The sequence below is a fragment of the Ceratotherium simum genome, chromosome 17 (genome assembly GCF_057802395.1).
Source record: "Ceratotherium simum simum isolate JZ-2026a chromosome 17, ASM5780239v1, whole genome shotgun sequence".
NCBI lineage: Eukaryota > Metazoa > Chordata > Mammalia > Perissodactyla > Rhinocerotidae > Ceratotherium > Ceratotherium simum.
Genome location: NC_141916.1, coordinates 50,176,320 through 50,197,066, shown reverse-complemented (window position 1 = coordinate 50,197,066; position 20,747 = coordinate 50,176,320). Strand labels below are relative to the sequence as shown.

The following is a 20,747-nucleotide window of genomic DNA, read 5'->3' as shown; positions in this document are numbered from 1 at the left end:
CAATAAAAGAAAATTACAGACCTAAATTGCTGAAGAACATAGATGCAAAAATCCTCAACAAAATATTAGCAAACAGAATACAGCAATGCATCAAAAGGATCATACACCACCATCAAGTGTGATTTATTCCAGGGACCCAGGGGTCCCAGGGGTGGTGCAACATCAGCAAATTAATCTATGTGATGTACCACATTAACATAATGAAGAATAAGAAATCACATGATCATCTCAGTAGACACAGAGAAAGTATGACAGTATCCAACATCCATTTATGATAAAAAGTCTCAATAATGGGTAGAGAAGGAAAGTACCTCAACATAATGAATGCCATATACGACAAACCCACAGCCAACATCATACTCAATAGCGCAAAACTGAAAGCCATTCCTCTGAGAACAGGACAAGACAAGGATGCTCACTCTTGCCACTCTTATTCAACACAGTATTGGAAGTCCTAGCCAGAGCAATTAGGCAAGAAAAAGAAATAAAAGGGATCCGAATTTCAAAGAAAGAAGTAAAACTGTCACTATTCGTGGATGACTTGATTCTATATTTAGAACACCCTAAATAATCCACCAGAAAACTATTAGAAATAGTTAATAAATACAGTAAAATTGCACGGTACAAAATCAACATACAAAAAATAGGTTGCATTTCTATATACTAACAACAAACTAGCAGAAAAAGAAATTAAGAATACAATCCCATTTACAATTGCAGCAAAAGGAATAAAACACCTAGGAATAAATTTAATCAAGGAAGTGAAAGACCTATACACTGAAAACTATAAGATATTACTGAAAGATATTGAAGAAGAAATAAAGATATGGAAAGAAATCCCATGCTCATGGATTGGAAGAATTAACATAGTTAAAATGTCCATATTACCTAACCAATCTACAGATTCAACGCAATCCCAACTAGAATCCCGATGATGTTTTTCATGGAAATAGAAAAAAGAATCCTAAAATTTATATGGAACAACAAAACACTCTGAATAGCCAAAGCCATCCTGAGAAAAAAGCAGAAAGCTGGAGGTATCACACCCCCTAAATTCAAGATATACTACAGAAGTATAGTAATCAGAACAGCAAGATATTGAAGAAAAACGGATACACAGATCAATGGAGCAAAATTGAAGGCCCAGAAATAAAACTACACATCTGTGGACAGCTAATTTTCAACAAATGAGCCAAGAATATACAATGGAGAAAGGAAAGTCTTCAATAAATGGTGTTGTGAAAACTGGACAGCCACATGCAAAAGAATGAAAGTAGACCGTTTTTTTACACTATACACAAAATTGACACAAAATGGATTACAGACTTGAATGTAAGACCTTAAACTATAAAACTCCTAGAAGAAAACATAGGAAGTATTCTCTTTGACACTGGTCTTAGCAGTATCTTCTTGATTACCATGTCTCTTCAGGGAAAGGAAACAAAAGAAAAAATAAACAAATGGGAATACATCAAACCAAAATGCTTCTGTGCAACAAAGGAAACTGTCAATAAATGAAAAAACACATCGACTGGGAGAAGGTATTTGTAAATCATATATCTGATAAGGCGTTAATATCCAAAATATATAAAGAACTCCTACAACTCAACAACAGAAAAATCAATAACCCAATCACAAAACAGGCAGAAGATATGAACAGACATTTTTCGAAAGAAGATATACAGATGGCCAACAGATACATGAAAAGATGTTCAACATCATTAATTATTAGGGAAACTCAAATCAAAATCGCAATGAGATATGACCTCACACCTCATACATGTGATGAAATCATATTGAACCATATGAGGTGATGGATGTATTAACTAACCTTATCATGATAATCATTTTGCAATGTATACATATATCAAATAATTATGTTGGATATCTTAAACTTGCACAATGATATATGTCAATTATATTTCAATAATGCTGGGAAAAAGCATGTACTATGATGTCCTTATTCATGATCTAATATATAGTCTAACTTCTAATCATAGCACAGGACTAAATAAATGACTTTTTAAATATTTATTAATGATAAAAGGAGTGAAATAAAAGGATTTTAATAAAAGGATGCCTGTGATTCTGACTAATCTTTAAGTGTGCATAAACACTACTTTCTGTTATTTTTAATACATCTCCATATGTAGATGAGTTCCAACGAACCTGGGATTCCCTGGAGAAATTATAATAAAATTTAGATACTTTGATTACTTCAGTTCTCCAAAGGACATAAGCTTAGGTTAAATTATTCTATATATCTTCTCATATTATTATAATTGCTTTAATTATTCAGATCTAAATGATTCCATGGGACAAGAATTTTAAGAGAGTCTGGGAAAATCATCCTTATAAATCATTATAATTAAGATATATTTCCTTAGCTAAACCACAATCCTTGGATTTATATATTTGAACTCTTATAGTGGACCACAGCTTTCCTGGATTAAGTAAAGATTAATTCAAATATTTGATGCTAATATCTGAATTATAAAAGAATATCGTAGGAAATGACTCTACCTTGAAACTAGGAAAATGATAGGGAAAAAAGGAGAGGAGACTGCGTCCATTAAATATATTGTTCTTGAGTAGGTTTGTGTGTGTGTATTTCTTTGCACATAATGATACTGGAAAGAGGCAGGGGCTTTGAAGACAAGTATAAGAAGCTATGTGTGAATATTTCAAAATAACTTTCCCTGAGTAGGTGTTCATCTTCCTTTTCCCCTTCTTTTGGTAATATAATTCCTTTCTCCTGTGGAAAATGCTCTTCACGGTGTTTGGAAGGGATTGACCGCATGACTAAAAAGAAGCTAATCAGAAGAGTCATGCACAGGACTTTTTCACTGATATGAGAGAAATCTATTACAATTATGGTGGTTCTGCCGACATTATAGGAGCCCAGTGCTGCCAGTGGAGAAAATCTTCCTGAAAATAAAGTCAAAGGTGGCTGAGCAAGTCTAAGGGCCCTCAGAGGAGAAAGTCCTGACCACATTGTTGGAGTTCGCAAATGCAGCTGTACTCTAGAACCCCAAACTGCCCTTGTAGTCACCACTTAAATGAGCCTATAAATTCCTTTGTTTTGTTTAAATTAGTTTGAGTTGAGTGTCTGTTACTCTTGCCCTTCAATCTGGCAAACTATTAGAAGAATAAAAGAATTTATTGCTAGTACAGTGTGAGGACAAGGGTTCTTATGCTTGGACAGTGGAAATGCAAATTATTCCTTATGTTTAGAAAGTAACCTTGCAAAATATATTTTATTTAGAATACACATACTCTCAAACCAGGAAATCCTAACTCTGAGAATTTATTCTAACTCTGGGAAGCTATCCCACAAAAATTAAAGCATCACTTTGTAAAAATGTATATGGTAGTATTATTTATAGCAGCAAAAATTTGGAATAAAGTGAAGGCCCACTCAGAGGGGCTGATTGAATAAACTACAGTAAATTCTCATCCTGGGCTATGAGGTTGTCATTAAAAAGAATGAATTACAGCTTGACTCCCAAAACTTATGTTCAAATGAGAAAGACAAGATGCAAGAAAGTGCATATAATATAGCCCCCATTATAATGCAAACAACAAATTACTTGGCTTCCTCTGCAGGTTATGTAGGGAAAGCTAGGAAAGAATACAAACCCAGGTTGCAAATACTTGTTACCAAGAGTAGCGGATGTGTGACATGGGTGGGAGGAGGGAGAATGTAAAGAAGTTATAAATATATTAATGAAAATAGTCACCCAAATATTGAGTATAATTATTATAAGTAATGTTATTGATTGTTATTTCAAAGAGAAAATAAAAGATTGATCCAGTGAGCCTGAAAAAGTTCCAGAGTCATTATATCCACTATGAATAATAAACTTTGAATCAATGTCAATATTAAGAGGAAACTATCTGAATTATGGAAATACAGAAGTGTGAAAAATTAAAGTAAAAAGGTATAAAGAACTCTGTTAGATTTGTCTTGAAACCAGTATCATCAGGAATACATAAAATAAACAGAGAAATTTTAATGCTATTGTATTCAGCGAGTAAATGTGTATGATTCACAGTGAAATGGAAAGGATATGAAATGGAATAAACACATAGTTATTCTTGTTAAGAACTGTTTCCTAAAGTCTTTCTGCTTTGAATTCATGAATATTTTCTCTTGAGTCCAGAAAGGCCTAGAAATAAGAATATTTCTAATGTCAGAATATGATTATCTCATTAGACTTACCCTTCTTCCTCCTTTTGGGGGAAAAAATATTTAGATAAAATTCAACAGGAAGAAGGACATTTCTGTAGAATACTTACACTTAGTTGCAAAAAATGCTGATATTCCCAAAAGAATGAAACACATAATTCCTAATGTTACTGGAGCAATACATCCAGAAGATGCTGCTCACAACTCTGTCTAAGAAAATATGTAAATTATAGAGGAATTGTTGCAAGGCTTCAATCAAGGAGCTATTATCTAAGAGCTTTGTCTCAAAAAAACATAGGTTAAGAGTGGAACTACTGAATGAATTAGCATTGTCATTAATAGGTACTATAACCCACTCAGCTCACATGGGTATTTCATTTACAGAAAACTTACCATCTCTTGAAGTATTTGCCTCCTACTTGAAAATTGTTGGTGCTACTGACTTAAAGGTTATTTAGTAGCATAGGGGAGCTCAGGGGAAGGGGTATAATTTTGCCTTTTCTTTTTAAAATAACCATTTACTTCTTAAAATCACCATTCTGTTCTTTTCTTGAATTGCTTACAATCTGTATGGCATTTCCCTTATTTGTAACTACCTTCCCCCTAAATCTTATTATTTTTAGGATAGAAAAGAGAAATACCAACAATAAAAACTATTGGTTTTAAAATTTAGATGACTACTAGGATCCCTTCCCAGTCCACTATTCTGGGATGTAGTAACAGAGAACGTCTCTGGAAAATAAGCAAACAGCCAGGAAATACTGTATAGTGTAGTTGATTAGGAACTAGCCAAAATTCAATCCAAATGCTAAGGAAGAAATTCCAGACTACGGCAAAATGAGATCTTTATGAAATGGAGAAAGGAGGAAATGGAAAACACATTGCAGGTCCTAGAAAAGTACTCTAAAGAAAAAAACCAGGTCTAAATTTAAAGTCATCCCTGATCTTCTGTCTTGCTTTCATCATGCTAGTCCAAGTCACCGCCACATGTGGTCTGAACTATCACAAAAGCCTGCTGACTGGTCTTGCTTTTGTACCATGACCCAAAAACAATAAATATTTTCAAGTAGTTGAATGAGTCACTTAGGAACAAATTGAGAAACTGACTATGTAAAAATTGTCCTGGTGGAAAGTTCTTTGCTAAACCTCAAGAAGAAAAGTGCAGAGTTTGGGAAAAAAAAATACATCGTATAAAGTATGTTCCAAATAATACTTTTTCATATGCAAAATTGAATGCCTATCATGTGGTAATGGCTTTAGTTATTTAATCTCACTTAGTTCCAATAATAACTCTAAAATTTTTGTCATTCTTGTTTTACAGATGAGGGAATCTGAGGTGTAGATATTAGTAATTAAGTAATTGGCCTACTGTTGCATAGCTAATTATTGGTAGAAAATATTAAAACCCAGTTCCATCTGCCTGCAAAACGCGTTGTGCTATGTTACCCCCAACTTCTAGGGATGACAATTTGAAGTGAAGGCACAATTTCAAAGGAAAACAGGTGTTTTCTTTTTTTTTTTTTTTTTTAAGTATACTATATTAGGCAGTTATTACCTAAAGGAGCTCACAAAAATAAACAAAAACAAAAATGAAACCCAACAACAGAACCACTATAGATGAATGACACAGGAAACACAAAGTGTTGTGGGAGTCAGAATAGGAGGGAGAGAAGGCTTGATGGAGAAAGTGGATGGAGCAAGATTTTCAAAAAATGATGTTTTGTAAATAGAAGTAACAGCACATGTAAAGCTATTTGTGAGAGATCTTAAGTTGATCTGGAAAGTGTGTTTTCTAAGAGAAGCATACTCAAGTTCATGTTAGGATACTCTTCTGTTGGATCTATTGAATTCTGCAAAACCCAGAACTTTCTGCAAGTACTAAGCCATTCCTTCTTCCACGGTAACTTCAAAATCTTCAGATAATTACTTCCTCGCTGGATAATTTGAATTAATAGTATTGAAGAGTATTTTTTTCTTGTATAAGACATATTAAACTGCAGCTACAATAACAGTCTGAAATTCTTTACAGATTTCTTAACAGATCAAGACAAAATTCTCAATGTTCTAACATTTAGAGCATGATGGAAATTCAGAATCATGTACTTACATTTGTTCATGTCATGTTCAGGAATTCTTTCTATTTGTGGATTTGCTTGCATCTGAGGCTGGGAACGAGAGTGGAATCCTGCATTTTTGTGAGGCCCATCCAACCTGTTCTTCTCTGTTGCTTAATAAAAGAGAAATGCCCCCAGCATTAATTAGCATATTGAAATAACTGCTGGAATAGTCATTATCCCAGAGAAGAAAATGTAGAGGCCAGGCAAGATGTGCTGGTATAAGGAAAGATATGTCATTCTCGAGACAATCAAGAGCACAGGTAGCACCCCACATCTCCAGCCATCCTCAGGCTTACTTACCCAGACCTTAGAATCTGGCAACACTTCTGGTCGAGGTAAACTCCACAAGGAGAGACAACATGGATTGCAGAGCATGGGCTCCAGAACCAAGACGTATAGGTTTGAACCCTGGCTCTGCCACTTAGCTGCATGACTTAACGTTAAGCAAGTTACTTAAATTCGTTGTGTCTGTTTCTTCATATGTAAAATGCAGATCATGACAGGACCGAAGTCATTGACTAGTTATGAGAAATAAATGAGTTACTATTGACCAGGTACGTAGGACCTTGCCTATGTAGTAAGTTTCTGTTAAATAGAGAATGTTCAGAGGTTGCTCGGTCCTGCATGTCCTGTAGAGGATGATAATGATAATTCCAAGATGACTGGAACTATGCTTTGCCCAGAAAATTTCTGAGACCTAAGCAGAGATGGAGAGCATAATACTGCTATAAACAATAGAATCAGCAGCTCCAGATCTAGGTAGGCACTTAGCCCTAAATTTTAAATAAAATCTAATTTTTTTATTGTCCTCTTGCTTCATTTCCCAAAGGCCAGAGCATTTCTCCTATTGACCACTTCAAGACAAAAAATATTCTAGGATTATAATTTACAGTTAGTCAAGTTCTCTGAATATCTTTAGGTGGAAGAGGTCCCCAAAGCCATGGTATTCTTTTGAAAATAACTTGAGTGTTTACATATTCAGTTACATCATGTAAGAATATCTTTAAATGACTATATTATGTATGTAGACCTCTAGTCTATACACATACAGTGTAGAGGCTCTACACTAGTTCAAAAGAAATAATGCACAAATTTGTACTGAGAATACATTTTAAGTTAAAATCAGCCAGTCACCAGATTGCATACAGGACTATTTTCAATTATGCAAAGGAGAAAAATACATGTGCAAAAGAGAAATATACCAAAGTAACAAGGGTGCTTTATTTTGGATATTGGAATTGAGAGTAATTTTCTTCAAAAATGGGCATATTTTTGTTTTAGTGGAAAAAATACACTGTATTTTAAGATAAAAATATTTACATTAGAAAATAAAGGCTTTATGTTGACAAGTCAAGCATCCAATTTAAGAAGTTAGGAAAAGAGGAAAAGAAAGAAAAAAGGAGAAAGTAACCAATATGAAGAGAAATTAATTAAACAGAAAGTAAATATAAAACAGGATATACAAAGTCAAAACTGGTTCTTAAATATTATTCATTTAAACAAGTATTTGTTTAGCACATAATGTGTCTCAGACACTGTTCTTAGCATCAGGACTGAAGTAGTGAAAAAGGCAAAAATTCGTGTTCTCATGGAAGTAATATTATAATTGGGGCAGGGTAGGTAATGATTAAATAAGTTAAAAAATCATAGTTCATTATAAGAGGGTAAATACTATAAGAAATAACTCAGAAAAGAGGGATACAGAATGCTGAAGAGTTACAATTTTAAACAGATTATAATTATTTTGAAAACTTAGATGAAATGAACAAATTCCAGAAAGTTTTTAATTTACCAAGACTTACCCCAGAAGAAATGTTTTATAGATACCAGGACACAACAGATGTTTCCAGACTGGGATATTTTCAGGTTGGTTGTGCCTATGCCATAGAGGTTGTTATTATTTTGAATACCATCCTTGCCTATAACCATTAATGAAAATGAGTCTAAAATAGTCTCACATACACAAAAAAAAACAATAGCTCTGTACTGTTTTAAGAGCAAGTCATTCAAAAAGCTGAAAGGACAGATTGACCTATTATTACATAAATTCTTATAGAAAACAAAATACAAAACAGCATGGAGTCAGGGTGGGAGACAGTCCACAACACATTACATGAAGCCCGAAAATCCTGTATCTGAGAGGAGAGAGAAGAGTATTTCTCCCTTAGATTCCATAATAGCGCTCATAGTTTTCTTCATGTCACTCCCTAGTTGTTTGTGTGTGTGTGCAATCTTCAAAAGAATTTTATCTAGTGTCTGTCTTTGGCTCTTTCTCTCTTACTAATCTGCATCATCTCAATGAACAATCTCATCAACTGCCATGGCTTCGTCTGCTACTTATATTTTAATGACCCTCAAGTTTATACATCCCCCAGGATCACTTTCCTAGTCTTCAGATTCATGTATCTGATGTCTCACCAGGCATCTCACAAGGAGCCCCCACAGGTGTTGAAAACTCACTGCCCAAAGCTAAACTCCTTACCTGCTGCCCATCTGCCATCATAACCTCCACCTGCATTTCACGTCCTGTTGAGTGGCACCGTAATCTACCAAAGTTTCCCAAGTCCTTGACTTTGGTCTCTCTTTATGCGTCCCACTCTACAATTCACCAGATATGATGATTCTATCCCCTTACATCTTTGTATTAAATCCTTTCCTTTGCATTCCCATTGTCACAGCAGTATTTTGAACACTGATTTCTTCCTGGATCATTTGAAACAGTCTGACCTCCTGACTTTATTTTCCTCAGTCCTTTCATAACTGCTGGCCCTGCTCCATCACCCTCCCCTGTCTATGTTGTTCCCTTCACCTGGAACATTCCTCCATCTCCATCCCCATCAAAGTTATTCCAATTAAAACCACTATTACTCTTAATTCACTTTTATTCTTGACTCAAGTCTCAACAGGGTGCCTTATTCTTTGATCTCCGATTGTCCCATTTTCACTCCTATGTAGCATTTATCCAAACATATATACTTGCAATCTCTCCCACTGGACTATAATATCCTTAAGGGCAGAATTTCTCTCTTTTGTCTATGCAACACTAATATCTATCATAATGTTTAACAACTGGTTTCATTCAATAAGCATTCAGTTAATGAAGGAATTAATAAATGAATAAACAAATAAATAATTCATTCAATAATATTTCTTGAGCATCTTATGCACTAGACACCTAAGTGCTGGTGATATATTATTGAACCAAATAGAAAAAAAATATATGTGGCCTTGTAAAGCTTATTTTGCAGTGGGCATGTGGGTAATTATGAGATTGAATGGAGAAAAACTATTCAGAGGAAGTGAGGCTTCAAAACGGGCATCAATCCACATACTACTGTTGCTTTCATTCTTACTTTCCTTGTCTCAATATCCTCCAGAATTAAATTTTGGATAACAATAGGACATTTTCATGCAGATGAAGACACTAAGAATATATTCTTTTGACAAGGGTTATGTGAACAGGAACTTCAAAGTAAGATCATGAAAAGTCTGAAATATATGCAAATATTTACCTTAGCTATTTCAAGTCTCTCATCTGTCTGTGAATTAGGAGTGATACGTGCAAACTCCATGTGAACCATCTTCTTTTCACTGTTTTCTAGGAAATTAAGTGGAACAAAAGTTCATTCTCATCATAATAACTTCATAAAGTAATTTGCGTTGTAATCTAAACAAAAGTTAATATCCAATTTTAAATAAATATCAATAATTTTCAAATAATTGCTTTCAAAGATGGGCAATAACAATTAACAACTACACAATGTCATGTTTCCTGGACAAGAATTTATTAAGTACTTGCTGTTACTTGATATATGTGCAGAGAATGAATTTTTCAATTCTCCTTTATCAATATAATGTTCTGTAACTTCAATTTACCACTTGAATAAAGGTGTTAAAAGAAGGCAGCAAGGTATATGACAAAGAGGTTAATGCAATAATGGTGTTTTCTGAGTTGTCATTTTCGAAGTTAGACATTCACACTGTTTATATTATTGTTTATGCTCAAAGAACTGATCACATTGAACGGACATTTTCATAAAATCACGTCAAAGCATCTTGTTCAAAACAGGCTGATCCTCATACATTGAGAGCTAAACAATAGCCCAAAAAATAATCCCTGAGTAAATAAAGTAATTGTTAAATCATGTTTTGTAAGGGAATTTGATATCTGGTCCTGTGAATATGTACAAGTCTTTGCATTCACCGATTTCATCTAATTTCTGGTAACTGAAATAGTTTCTCTCACTACATAATTTTTAGGCACAGTCAGTACTGCTCTTTTCATTTAGGTAAAAATAATAATAATAATAATAATAACAACAACAATGATAATAATTAGCACTCACTATGTGCCAGGCACTATTCCAGGTGTTTATATGTATTAGTTGTTGACTCCTCACAACTCTGTATGATAGAAACTGTAAAGATATACATTCCATTTTACAGAAGAGGAAAGTGAGGTACAAAAAACCACAGAAAAATCTATTGAGCTCTATATACTAAATGGAATTACAAAGCATGTAAAACAATATGTTCACAGGATATGCGACTGTATTCATATGTTTCTGGTATAAACTTTAATTAGTAATAAGAATACGGAGGCTTATTCTAAAAATTTCCTTGGCACCATTTGTCTGTTGTATGTGTGGGTATATGCATGTGTATCTCATAGAACAAATTCCATTAAACTACAAAGAAAAAAAACCCTAAACATCTCTCTATCATCAGTGCATATAACTTAATCAGTGCTGATGGTGTATATTTTATAGAAAACTATACTCACTACAAAATATATATGATGAAACTTCATTCCCAAGAGGGTAGAATAAATTATTAAATTATACTTATAGCCTCTTATCCTGAGATCATCTCACCTCTGTGTGGTTTATGACTCATAGTTTAGGTGTTCCAGGTCCTGGGCAGGAAGTCTGTCTCACTAACCAGCAAGTATGCAAAGAGACACTATGAGCAGAGAAAGGAGAATCTAATTGCTCTGTGACGTTCCAGCTAACCACTGTAAAGGAAGTCTCCTCGCACAGTCACATTCAGATTGCTCTCCCTTCACACTGTGGGTAAGATGATGAAGACATTTAAAGTCTGCACACTATTAGATAATATGATCCTGTGTTCAATAACTACATTTGAATCTACGACCCACTATTTGGGCACAACACCAAAATGTAGAATATTTTACTTTTTTCTCAGAATTCTAGCCAATTTTATTTCAAGAATGGGGATACACATTTTTAAGGGATGTTTTTTACCTTTTTCTTTTTCTTTCTTTTTTTTTTTTTTTTGCTGAGGAAGATTAGCCCTGAGCTAACATCTATGCCCATCTTCCACCACTTTATAAGCGGGTTGGCACCACAGTGTAGCTGATGAGTAGTGTAGGTCCCTGTCCGAATGGGAACTGGAGAACCTGGGCGGTGAAAGCAGAATGCTCTGAATTTAACCACTTCACCTTGGGCCCCACCCAGAGGGATTTTTAACATACATAATGGAGATATAGAACATTTCCATCTCCCAAAAAGTTACCTCATGTCCCCTTGTAGACAATCCTCTCACACCAACATTGCTCTTGACAACTACAAGCAACTACTAATCTAATTTCTTTCTCTGTAAGTTTGCTTTTTCTACAACATTATAGGAATAGTTTCATAATGATACGAAGCCTTTGATTATGACTTATTTATGTTATAATAAAGCTATTGAGATTTATGAATGTTGTTGTATGTATCAGTAGTTTATTATTTCTTTTTATAGCTGAGATTATTCTATTGTATGAATTGTTATTCATTCACCAATTGTTCAATTGTTATCCATTCACAAGTTGGTGGACTTGAGAGCTGCTTCTAGTTTTTGGTGATTATGAATAAAGAAGCCATGACATTCATGTTATAGGACTTTGTATAGATATATGTTTTCATTTCTCTTGTGTAAACACCTAGGTGTGAATTCTGGGTCATATGGTAAGTGTATTTTTAACTTTATAAGAAATGGCTAATTGTCTTCCAAAGTGGCTTTACCGTTTCACATTCGTATGAGGGTTTTCCGATGTTCCACATCCTCATCAGCACTTAGTATCATCCATCTTTTTCATTTTTGCGTATTATTTCATTGAACTTTAGATTTACATTCCCCTAATAACTAATTATTTTTTACCATCTCTTTGCCTTTTGTATATCTTCTTTGGTGAAGTGTCTATTTCAATCATTTGACCATTTTCAAATCGAGACTTATATAAACATGCCAGCAGCTTTTTGCCATGTGGGCCTCTCCACAGTGTAGCCTGGAACGTGGCAGCTGGATGCCCTCAGAGCAAGTGAGTGAGAGTGAGAGAGAGCACCCAAGATGGAAGCCATAGTTTTTCTGTAACCAAATAGCAGAAATGACATACAATTACTTTTACCACATACTTTTCTTAGAAGATAGTCACAAAGTCCATCTATACTCAAGGTGAGGAGATTACACAAGGGCAAAAATAAGAGAAGGCAGGAGTCACAGGAGGCCATTTTAAGGGCTGCCTACCACACATGTATAGAGATACAGTTATACATTACATATCCTACAAATTTGATACAATTATTTATTAGTTATCATAGCTTTGTTTAATAGATTCTTTGAGTAAATACTTTTTATATAGTCAGATCATCTGCAAATAAAGCAAATTTTATTTCATTTTTTATAATCTGCATGCATTTTATTTCTTTGTGTGTGTGTGTGTGTGTGTGTGTGTGTGTGTGGAAGATCAGCCCTGAGCTAACGTCCATGCTAATCCTCCTCTTTTTGCTGAGGAAGACCAGCTCTGAGCTAACATCTATTGCCAATCCTCCTCCTTTTTTTTTTTGTTCCCCCAAAGCCCCAGTAGATAGTTGTATGTCACAGTTGCACATCCTTCTAGTTGCTGTATGTGGGACTCGGCCTCAGCATGGCCGGAGAAGCAGTGTGTCAGTGCACACCCGGGATCCGAACCCGAGCCGCCAGTAGTGGAGCGCACGCACTTAACCGATAAGCCACCGGGCCGGCCCCGCAATTTATTTCTTATTCTTGATTAACGACACTGGCAAAAGCCTCCAGGACAACGTTGAAAAAGGTAATAAGAGTGGACAGGCTTGCTTATTTCCAATCTTAGTGTAAAGCATTCAGTTTTTCACCTTCAAGGATGATGTGGGATGTAGATTTTTTGTATATGTTCTTTAACAGGTTGAGGACAATTGTTTTTCATTCATAGTTTTCTAAGAGCTTTTACCAAGAATGGATGTTGAATTTTGTCATGTACTTTTTTGCATGTATTAAGTTGAATATATAGTTACTCTTTTTTTGGTGTAGTGAAATAAGGAATCATACTAATTAGCTTTCAAAAATTGAAACAACCTTGAATTCCCAGGATAAACCACAACTAGTCATGATGTATTAATCATGTTTTTTAAGTATTGCTCACTTTGATTTGCTAATATTTTGTTAATGAAATTTTCTCTATATTCAGGAGAGAAATTGGTCTGTAATTTCTTTTCTTAAAATATCTTTGTCTGGTTTTTGTATCAGAGTAATGCTGGTGTCATAAAATCAATTGAGAAGTGTTCCCTCCTCATCTAATATCTGGAAGAGTTCTGTAGAATTGGTGTTATGTTTTCCTCAAGTGTTCAGTAGAGTTTATCAGTGAAGTGTGGAGTTTTCTGTATATGACGGTTTTTTAAAAGTAGAAATTGGGTTACTTTAACAGATATAGAACCAGTTAGGTTAACTATTGCTTCTTAAGTGGACTTTAGGAGTGTATCTTTCAAGAATACAGTTTATATGTTACTAAATTTATTAGTAGAAAGTTGTTTATATTATTTCTCATTATGATTTAAATGTCTGTGGCATCTGTATAACTGTCCCTGCTTCATTCCTGATATTGGTAATTTGTGTCTTCATAGTTTTGAGGGAAGCAACCAATTTTGCTTATATGTTAAAAGAATTAGTTTTTGGTATAAACTTCTCATTATAAAATAAGTAAGTCATGAGGATGTATTGTACAGCATGGTGACAATAGTTTATAATACTTTATTAAATTAAAAATAGAACTACCATATGATCTAGCAATCCAACTTCTGGATATATAGCTGAAGGAAACAAAATCAGTATCTTGAGGAGATATCTGCACTCCCATGTTCATTACAGCATTATTTGCAACAACCAAAATATGGAAACCACCTAAGCACCTGTTGATGGATGAATGGATAAAGAAAATGTGGTATATATATATTTACAAGAGAACATTATTCAGCTATGAGAAAAAAGGAAATTTTTCCATTTGCAATAACACAGATGAAACTTGAAGGCTTTATGCTAAGTGAAATAAGTCAGAGAGAGACAAATACTGTTTGTTATCACATATATGTAGAATCTAAAAAAAAAGTCAAACTCAGAAATGGAGAGTGGAATGATGGTTGCCATGGGTTGGAGGGTGAGGGATATGTTGGTGAAAGAGTAAAACTTTCAGTGTTAAGATGAGTAAGTTCTAAGGATCTAATGTGCAGCATGGTGACTATAGTCAATAATACTGTATTGTGTATTTGAAATTTGCTGAAAGAATAGGTCTGAACCATTCTCACACACACAAAGGCAGCTATGTGAGGTGATGGATGTGTTAATTAACTTGATTGTGGAAATCATTTCACAATGTATATGTCTAACAAATCATCACGTTGTACACTTTAAATATATACAATTTTGTCAATTACATTCAATAAAGCTGGGGAAAATGTTTTAAAATAAAATAAAAAATAACCAAAATTAAAACATATGGGGGCTGGCCTGGTGGCGTAGCAGTTAAGTTCACATGCTCTGCCTGGCCTGGGGTTCACAGGTTTGGATCCCAGGCACAGACCTACACACTGCTTATCAAGACGTGCTGTGGCAGGTGTCCCACATATAAAGTAGAGGAAGATGGGAATGGATGTTAGCCCAGGGCTAATCTTTCTCAGAAAGAAAAAGGAGGATTGGCAACAGATCTTATCTCAGGGCTAATCTTCCCCCCAAACACACACATAAAGCAAATCGTATGTTGAAAAGAATAAAAGTCCAGTGATTTCAATATATATATTTTATTTATTTATTTCTTTTTTATTGATGTTTTAATAGTTTATAACATTGTGAAATTTTGGGTTGTACATTTTTCTTTGTCCATCAACATGTATACATCTCCCTTCACCCCTTGTGCCCACCCCCTACCCCCATTGTCCCTGGTAACCACAATACAGTTTTCTCTGCCCATGTGTTGGTTTATATTCCACGTATGAGTGAGATCATACAGTGTTTGTCTTTCTCTTTCTGGCTTATTTCACTTAACATAATACCCTCCAGGGCCAGGCATGTTGTTGCAAATGGCGCGATTTTGACTTTCTTTTATGACTGAGTAGTATCACATTGCATATATATACCACCTCTTCCTGATCCAGTCGTCAGTAGAGGGACACTTAGGCTGCTTCCACTTCTTGGCTATAGTGAATAATGCTGCAATGAACATAGGGGTGCATAAGCCTCTTTGGATTGTTGATTTCAGGTTCGTTGGATAGATTCCCAGTAGTGGGATGGCTGGATCATAGGGTATTTGTATTTTTAATTCTTTGAGGAATGTCCATACCGTTTTCCATAGAGGCTGCACCAGTTTCCATTCGCACCAGCCGTGTATGAGGGTTCCTGTTTCTCCGCATCCTCTCCAACATTTGTTGTTTTTTGTCTTGGTGATTATAGTCATTCTAACAAGCGTGAGGTGATATCTTAGTGTTGTTTTGATTTTCATTTCCCTGATGGTGAGTGATGTTGAACATCTTCTCATGTGCCTATTGGCCATCTGTATATCTTCTTTGGAGAAGTGTCTTCATTTCCTCTGCCCATTTTTTGATCGGGTTGTTTGTTTTTTTGTTGTTCAGTTGTGTGAGTTCTTTATATATTATGTAGATTAACCCCTTGTCACATATATGTTTTGCAAATATTCTCTCCCAGCTGGTGGGTTGTCTGTTCATCTTGATTCTGGTTTCGTTTGTCTTGTAGAAGCTCTTCAATCTGATAAAGTCCCACTTGTTTATTTTTTCTTTAGTTTCCCTAGTCTGGGTAGGCATGTCATCTGAAAGATTCCTTTATGACCAATGTCAAATAGTGTGTTGCCTATATTTTCTTCTATGAGTTTTATAGTTTCAGGTCTCACTTTCAGGTCTTTGATCCATTTTGAGTTAATTTTTGTGACTGGTGATAGCAGATGGTCCATTTTCATTCTTTTGCACGTGGCTGTCCAGTTTTCCCCACACCATTTATCGAAGCGACGTTCCTTTCTCCATTGTATGTTCTTAGCTCCTTTGTCGAAAATTAGCTGTCCGTATATGTGTGGTTTTATTTCTGGGCTTTCAATTCTGTTCCATTGATCTGTGTGTCTGTTTTTGTGCCAGTGCTATGCTGTTTTGATTACTATTGCTTTGTAGTATGTTTTGAAGTCAGGGATTGTGATGCCTTCTGCTTTGTTCTTTTTACTTAGGATTGTTTTAGCTATTCAGGGTCTTTTTTGCCCCATATGAATTTTAGTATTCTTTTTTGTATTTCTGTGAAGAATGTCATTGGGATTCTGATTGGGATTGCATTGAATCTGTAGATTGCTTTAGGTAATATAGACATTTTAACTATGTTTATTCTTCCAATCCATATGCATGGGATGTCTTCCCATTTCTTTATGTCATCATCGATTTCTTTTAATAATGTCTTGTAGTTTTCATTGTATAGGTCTTTCACCTCCTTGGTAAGATTTATTCCTAGGTATTTTATTCTTTTTGATGCAATTGTAAATGGTATTATCTTTTTGAGCTCTCTTTCTGTTAGTTCATTATTAGCATACAGAGATGTAACTGATTTTGTAGATTGATTTTGTACCCTGCGACTTTGCTGTAGTTGTTGATTATTTCTAATAGTTTTCCAATGGATTCTTTAGGGTTTTCTATATATAAAATCATGTCATCTGCAAACAGTGAGAGTTTCACTTCGTTACCTATTTGGATTCCTTTTATTCCTTTTTCTCGCCTAATTGCTCTGGCCAAAACCTCTAGTACTATGTTGAATAGGTGTGGTGAGAGAGGGCAGCCTTGCCTCGTTCCTGTTCTCAGAGGAATGGCTTTCAGTCTTTCCCTGTTGAGTATGATGTTGGCTGAGGGTTTGTCATAAATAGCCTTTATTATGTTGAGGTACTTTCCTTCTATTCCCATTTTGTTGAGAGTTTTTATCACAAATGGATGTTATATCCTGTCACATGCCTCCTCTGTGTCTATTGAGATGACCATGTGGTTTTTATTCTTTCTTTTGTTGATGTGGTGTATCACATTGATTCATTTGCACATGTTGAACCATCCCTGCGTCCCTGGTATAAATCCCACTTGATCATGGTGTATGATCTTTTTAATGTATTGCTGTATTCGGTTTGCCAACATTTTGTTGAGGATTTTTGCATCTATGTTCATCAGCGATATTGGCCTGTAATTTCCCTTCTTTGTATTGTCTTTGCTTGGCTTTGGTATCAGGGTGATGTTGGCCTCGTAGAATGATTTAGGAAGTGTTCCATTTTCCCCTATTTTTTGGAATAGTTTGAGAAGGATGGGTATTAAATCTTCTTTGAATGTTTGGTAAAATTCACCGGAGAAGCCATCTGGTCCTGGACATCTATTTTTTGGGAGGTTTTTGATTACTATTTCAATCTCTTTACTTGTGATTGGTCTATTCAGATTCTCCATTTCTTCTTGATTCAGTTTTGGGAGGTTGTATGAGTCTAAGAATTTATCCACTTCCTCTAAATTGTCCAAATTTTTGGCATATAATTTCTCATAGTATTCTCTTATAATCTTCTGTATTTCCATGCTATCCATTGTAATTTCTCCTCTTTCATTTTTAATTTTATTTACTCGAGCCTTTTCTCTTTTTTTCTTAGTAAGCCTGGCTAAGGGTTTGTCAATTTTGTTTATCTTCTCAAAGAACCAATTCTTTGTTTCACTAATCCTTTCTACTGTTTTTTTTTGGTCTCAATTTCATTTATTTCTGCTCTGATTTTTATTATTTCTCTCCTTCTGCTGACTTTGGGCTTTGTTTCTTATTCTTTTTCTAGTTCTGTTAGGTGTAATTTAAGGTTGCTTATTTGGGCTTTTTCTTGTTTGTTAAGGTGGGCTTGTGTCGCTATGAGTTTCCCTCTCAGGACCAGTTTTGCTGCATTCCATATGGTTTGGTATGGCATATTTTCCTTTTCGTTTGTTTCCAGATAGTTTTTGATTTCTCCTTTAATTTCATCAGTGATCCATTGGTTCAGTAGCATGTTGTTTAATCTCCACATTTTTGTAACTTTCCCAGTATTTTTTTCGTGGTTGATTTCCAGTTTCATAGCATTATGGTCTGAAAAGATGCTTGTTATGATTTCAATCTTCTTAAATTTATTGAGGCTTGCTTTGTTTCCCAACATATGGTCTATCCTTGAAAATCTTCCATGTACATTTGAGAAGAATGTGTAGTCAACCGTTTTTGGATGGAGTGCTCTGTATATGTCTACTAGGTCCATCTCGTCCAGTTTTTCATTTAAGTCTACTATTTCTTTATTGACTTTTTGTCTGGATGATCTATCCATTGATGTAAGTGGGGTATTAAGATCCCCTATTATTATTGTGTTGTTGTTAATGTCTCCTTTTAGGTTTGTTAATAGTTGCTTTATGTACATTGGTGATCCTATGTTGGGTACATATATATTTATAGGTGATATGTCTTCTTGGTGGAGTGTCCCTTTTATCATTATATATTTCCCTTCTTTGTCTCTCTTAATCTGTTTTATCTTGAAGTCTACTTTGTAAGATATGAGTATGGCAACACCTGCTTTCTTTTGTTTGCCATTAGCTTGGAGTATTGTCTTCCATCCTTTCACTCTGAGCCTGTGCTTGTCTTTAGAGCTGAGATGTGTTTCCTGGAGGCAGCATATTATTGGGTCTTGCTTTTTAATACATCCTGTCACTCTGTATCTTTTGATTGGAGAGTTCAATCCATTTACATTTAGGGTAATTATTGATATATGAGGGCTTAATGTTGCTGTTTTGTCACTTATTTTCTGGTTCTTTTGCATTTCCTTTGTTTCTTGTCCCGTTTGTTCAGACTGCCAATTCAGTTTGGTTGTTCTATCTTATGACTCTTCTGGTTTTCTCTTTGTTTATCATATATGATTTTGTTTTGATTATTTATTTAGTGGTCACCTCGAGGTTTGTATAAAAAATCTTGTGTGTGAGATAGTCCATTATCTGATGGCCTCCTATTTCCTTATACTAAGTCAATTCAATCACTTTCCTCTTCCCCTTGTAAGTCGTTCTTGTTATACCTTATTCTATGTTGTGTTGTGGGTGTGTGTTTACAGTGATGAGGTTAAATTTATTTTTGGTGAATTGCTGCCTTTGATCTTTGATTTTGGTATTTAAGTGTTTGCTAACCTATTCTGGTAAAGATCTACTATTTTTCTGAGTTTGTCTACTTATTTTTCTCCTTGCTCCAAGCTTTATATTCCCTTTCTCTTCTTTTTTTCAGACCTGAGGGCCTTCTTGAGTATTTCTTGTAGTGGGGGTCTCGTGGCCATGAACTCCCTTAGCTTTTGTTTATCTGGGAAAGTTACTATTTCTCCATCATATTTGAAGGATATTTTTACTGGATAGAGTATTCTTGGCTGAAAGTTTGTCTTTCAGTGTTTTGAATATATCATTTCAGTCTGTCCTAGCCTGTAAAGTTTCTGTTGAGAAATCTGCTGAGAGCCTGATGGGAGTTCCTTTGTATGTTATTTTTTGTTTTTGTCTAGCTGCCCTTAATATTGTTTCTCTGTCATTGACTTTGGCCAGCCTTACCACTACGTGTCATGGAGTGGGCCTTTGCCTGTTGACGTATTTAGGTGGTCTGTTGGCTTCACTTACTGGTATTTCCTGCTCCTTCCCGAGATTTGGGAAGTTCTCAGCTATTATTTCCTTGAATAGGCTTTCTGTTCCTCTTTCCCTCTCTTCTCCCTAAGGAATAACTGTAATTCTTATGTTACATTTCCTAGTAGAGTCAGATATTTCTTGGAGACTTTCTTCATTTCTTTTGAGGCTTAGTTCTCTGTCCTCTTCCATCTGGAGCATATCTGTATTCCTATCCTCTTAAATGCTAATTCTTTCCTCCATATTCTCAGCTCTGTTCTTTAAAGATTGCAGATTCTCCTTTATCTCCTCCATTGTGTTCTTCATCTCCATCAGCACTGATTGGCTTTTCTTTATGATTTCAATCTCTTTTGTGAAGAAACTCCAATCTCATTGAATTGTTTGTCTGTGTTGTCTCGTATTTCGTCGAGTGTTTTTATGATAGCTATTTTGAAATCTCTGTTGTTTAGGTTATGGATTTCTGTGTCTTCAGGGTTGGTTTCTGGATGC

At 35.0% G+C, this 20,747-nt stretch overlaps 1 protein-coding gene across 1 annotated transcript in view; it reads right to left on the bottom strand.

Annotated features, from left to right (window-relative positions):
* Nucleotides 1-20,747, bottom strand: part of LOC101408108 (killer cell lectin-like receptor 2) — a 76,618-nt gene that overhangs the window by 19,316 nt on the left and 36,555 nt on the right. The window contains exon 5 of the mRNA XM_087441917.1: nucleotides 6,297-6,416. Coding sequence (XP_087298043.1) covers nucleotides 6,297-6,416 — 120 coding nt within the window. The remainder of the gene's footprint in view (nucleotides 1-6,296; nucleotides 6,417-20,747) is intronic.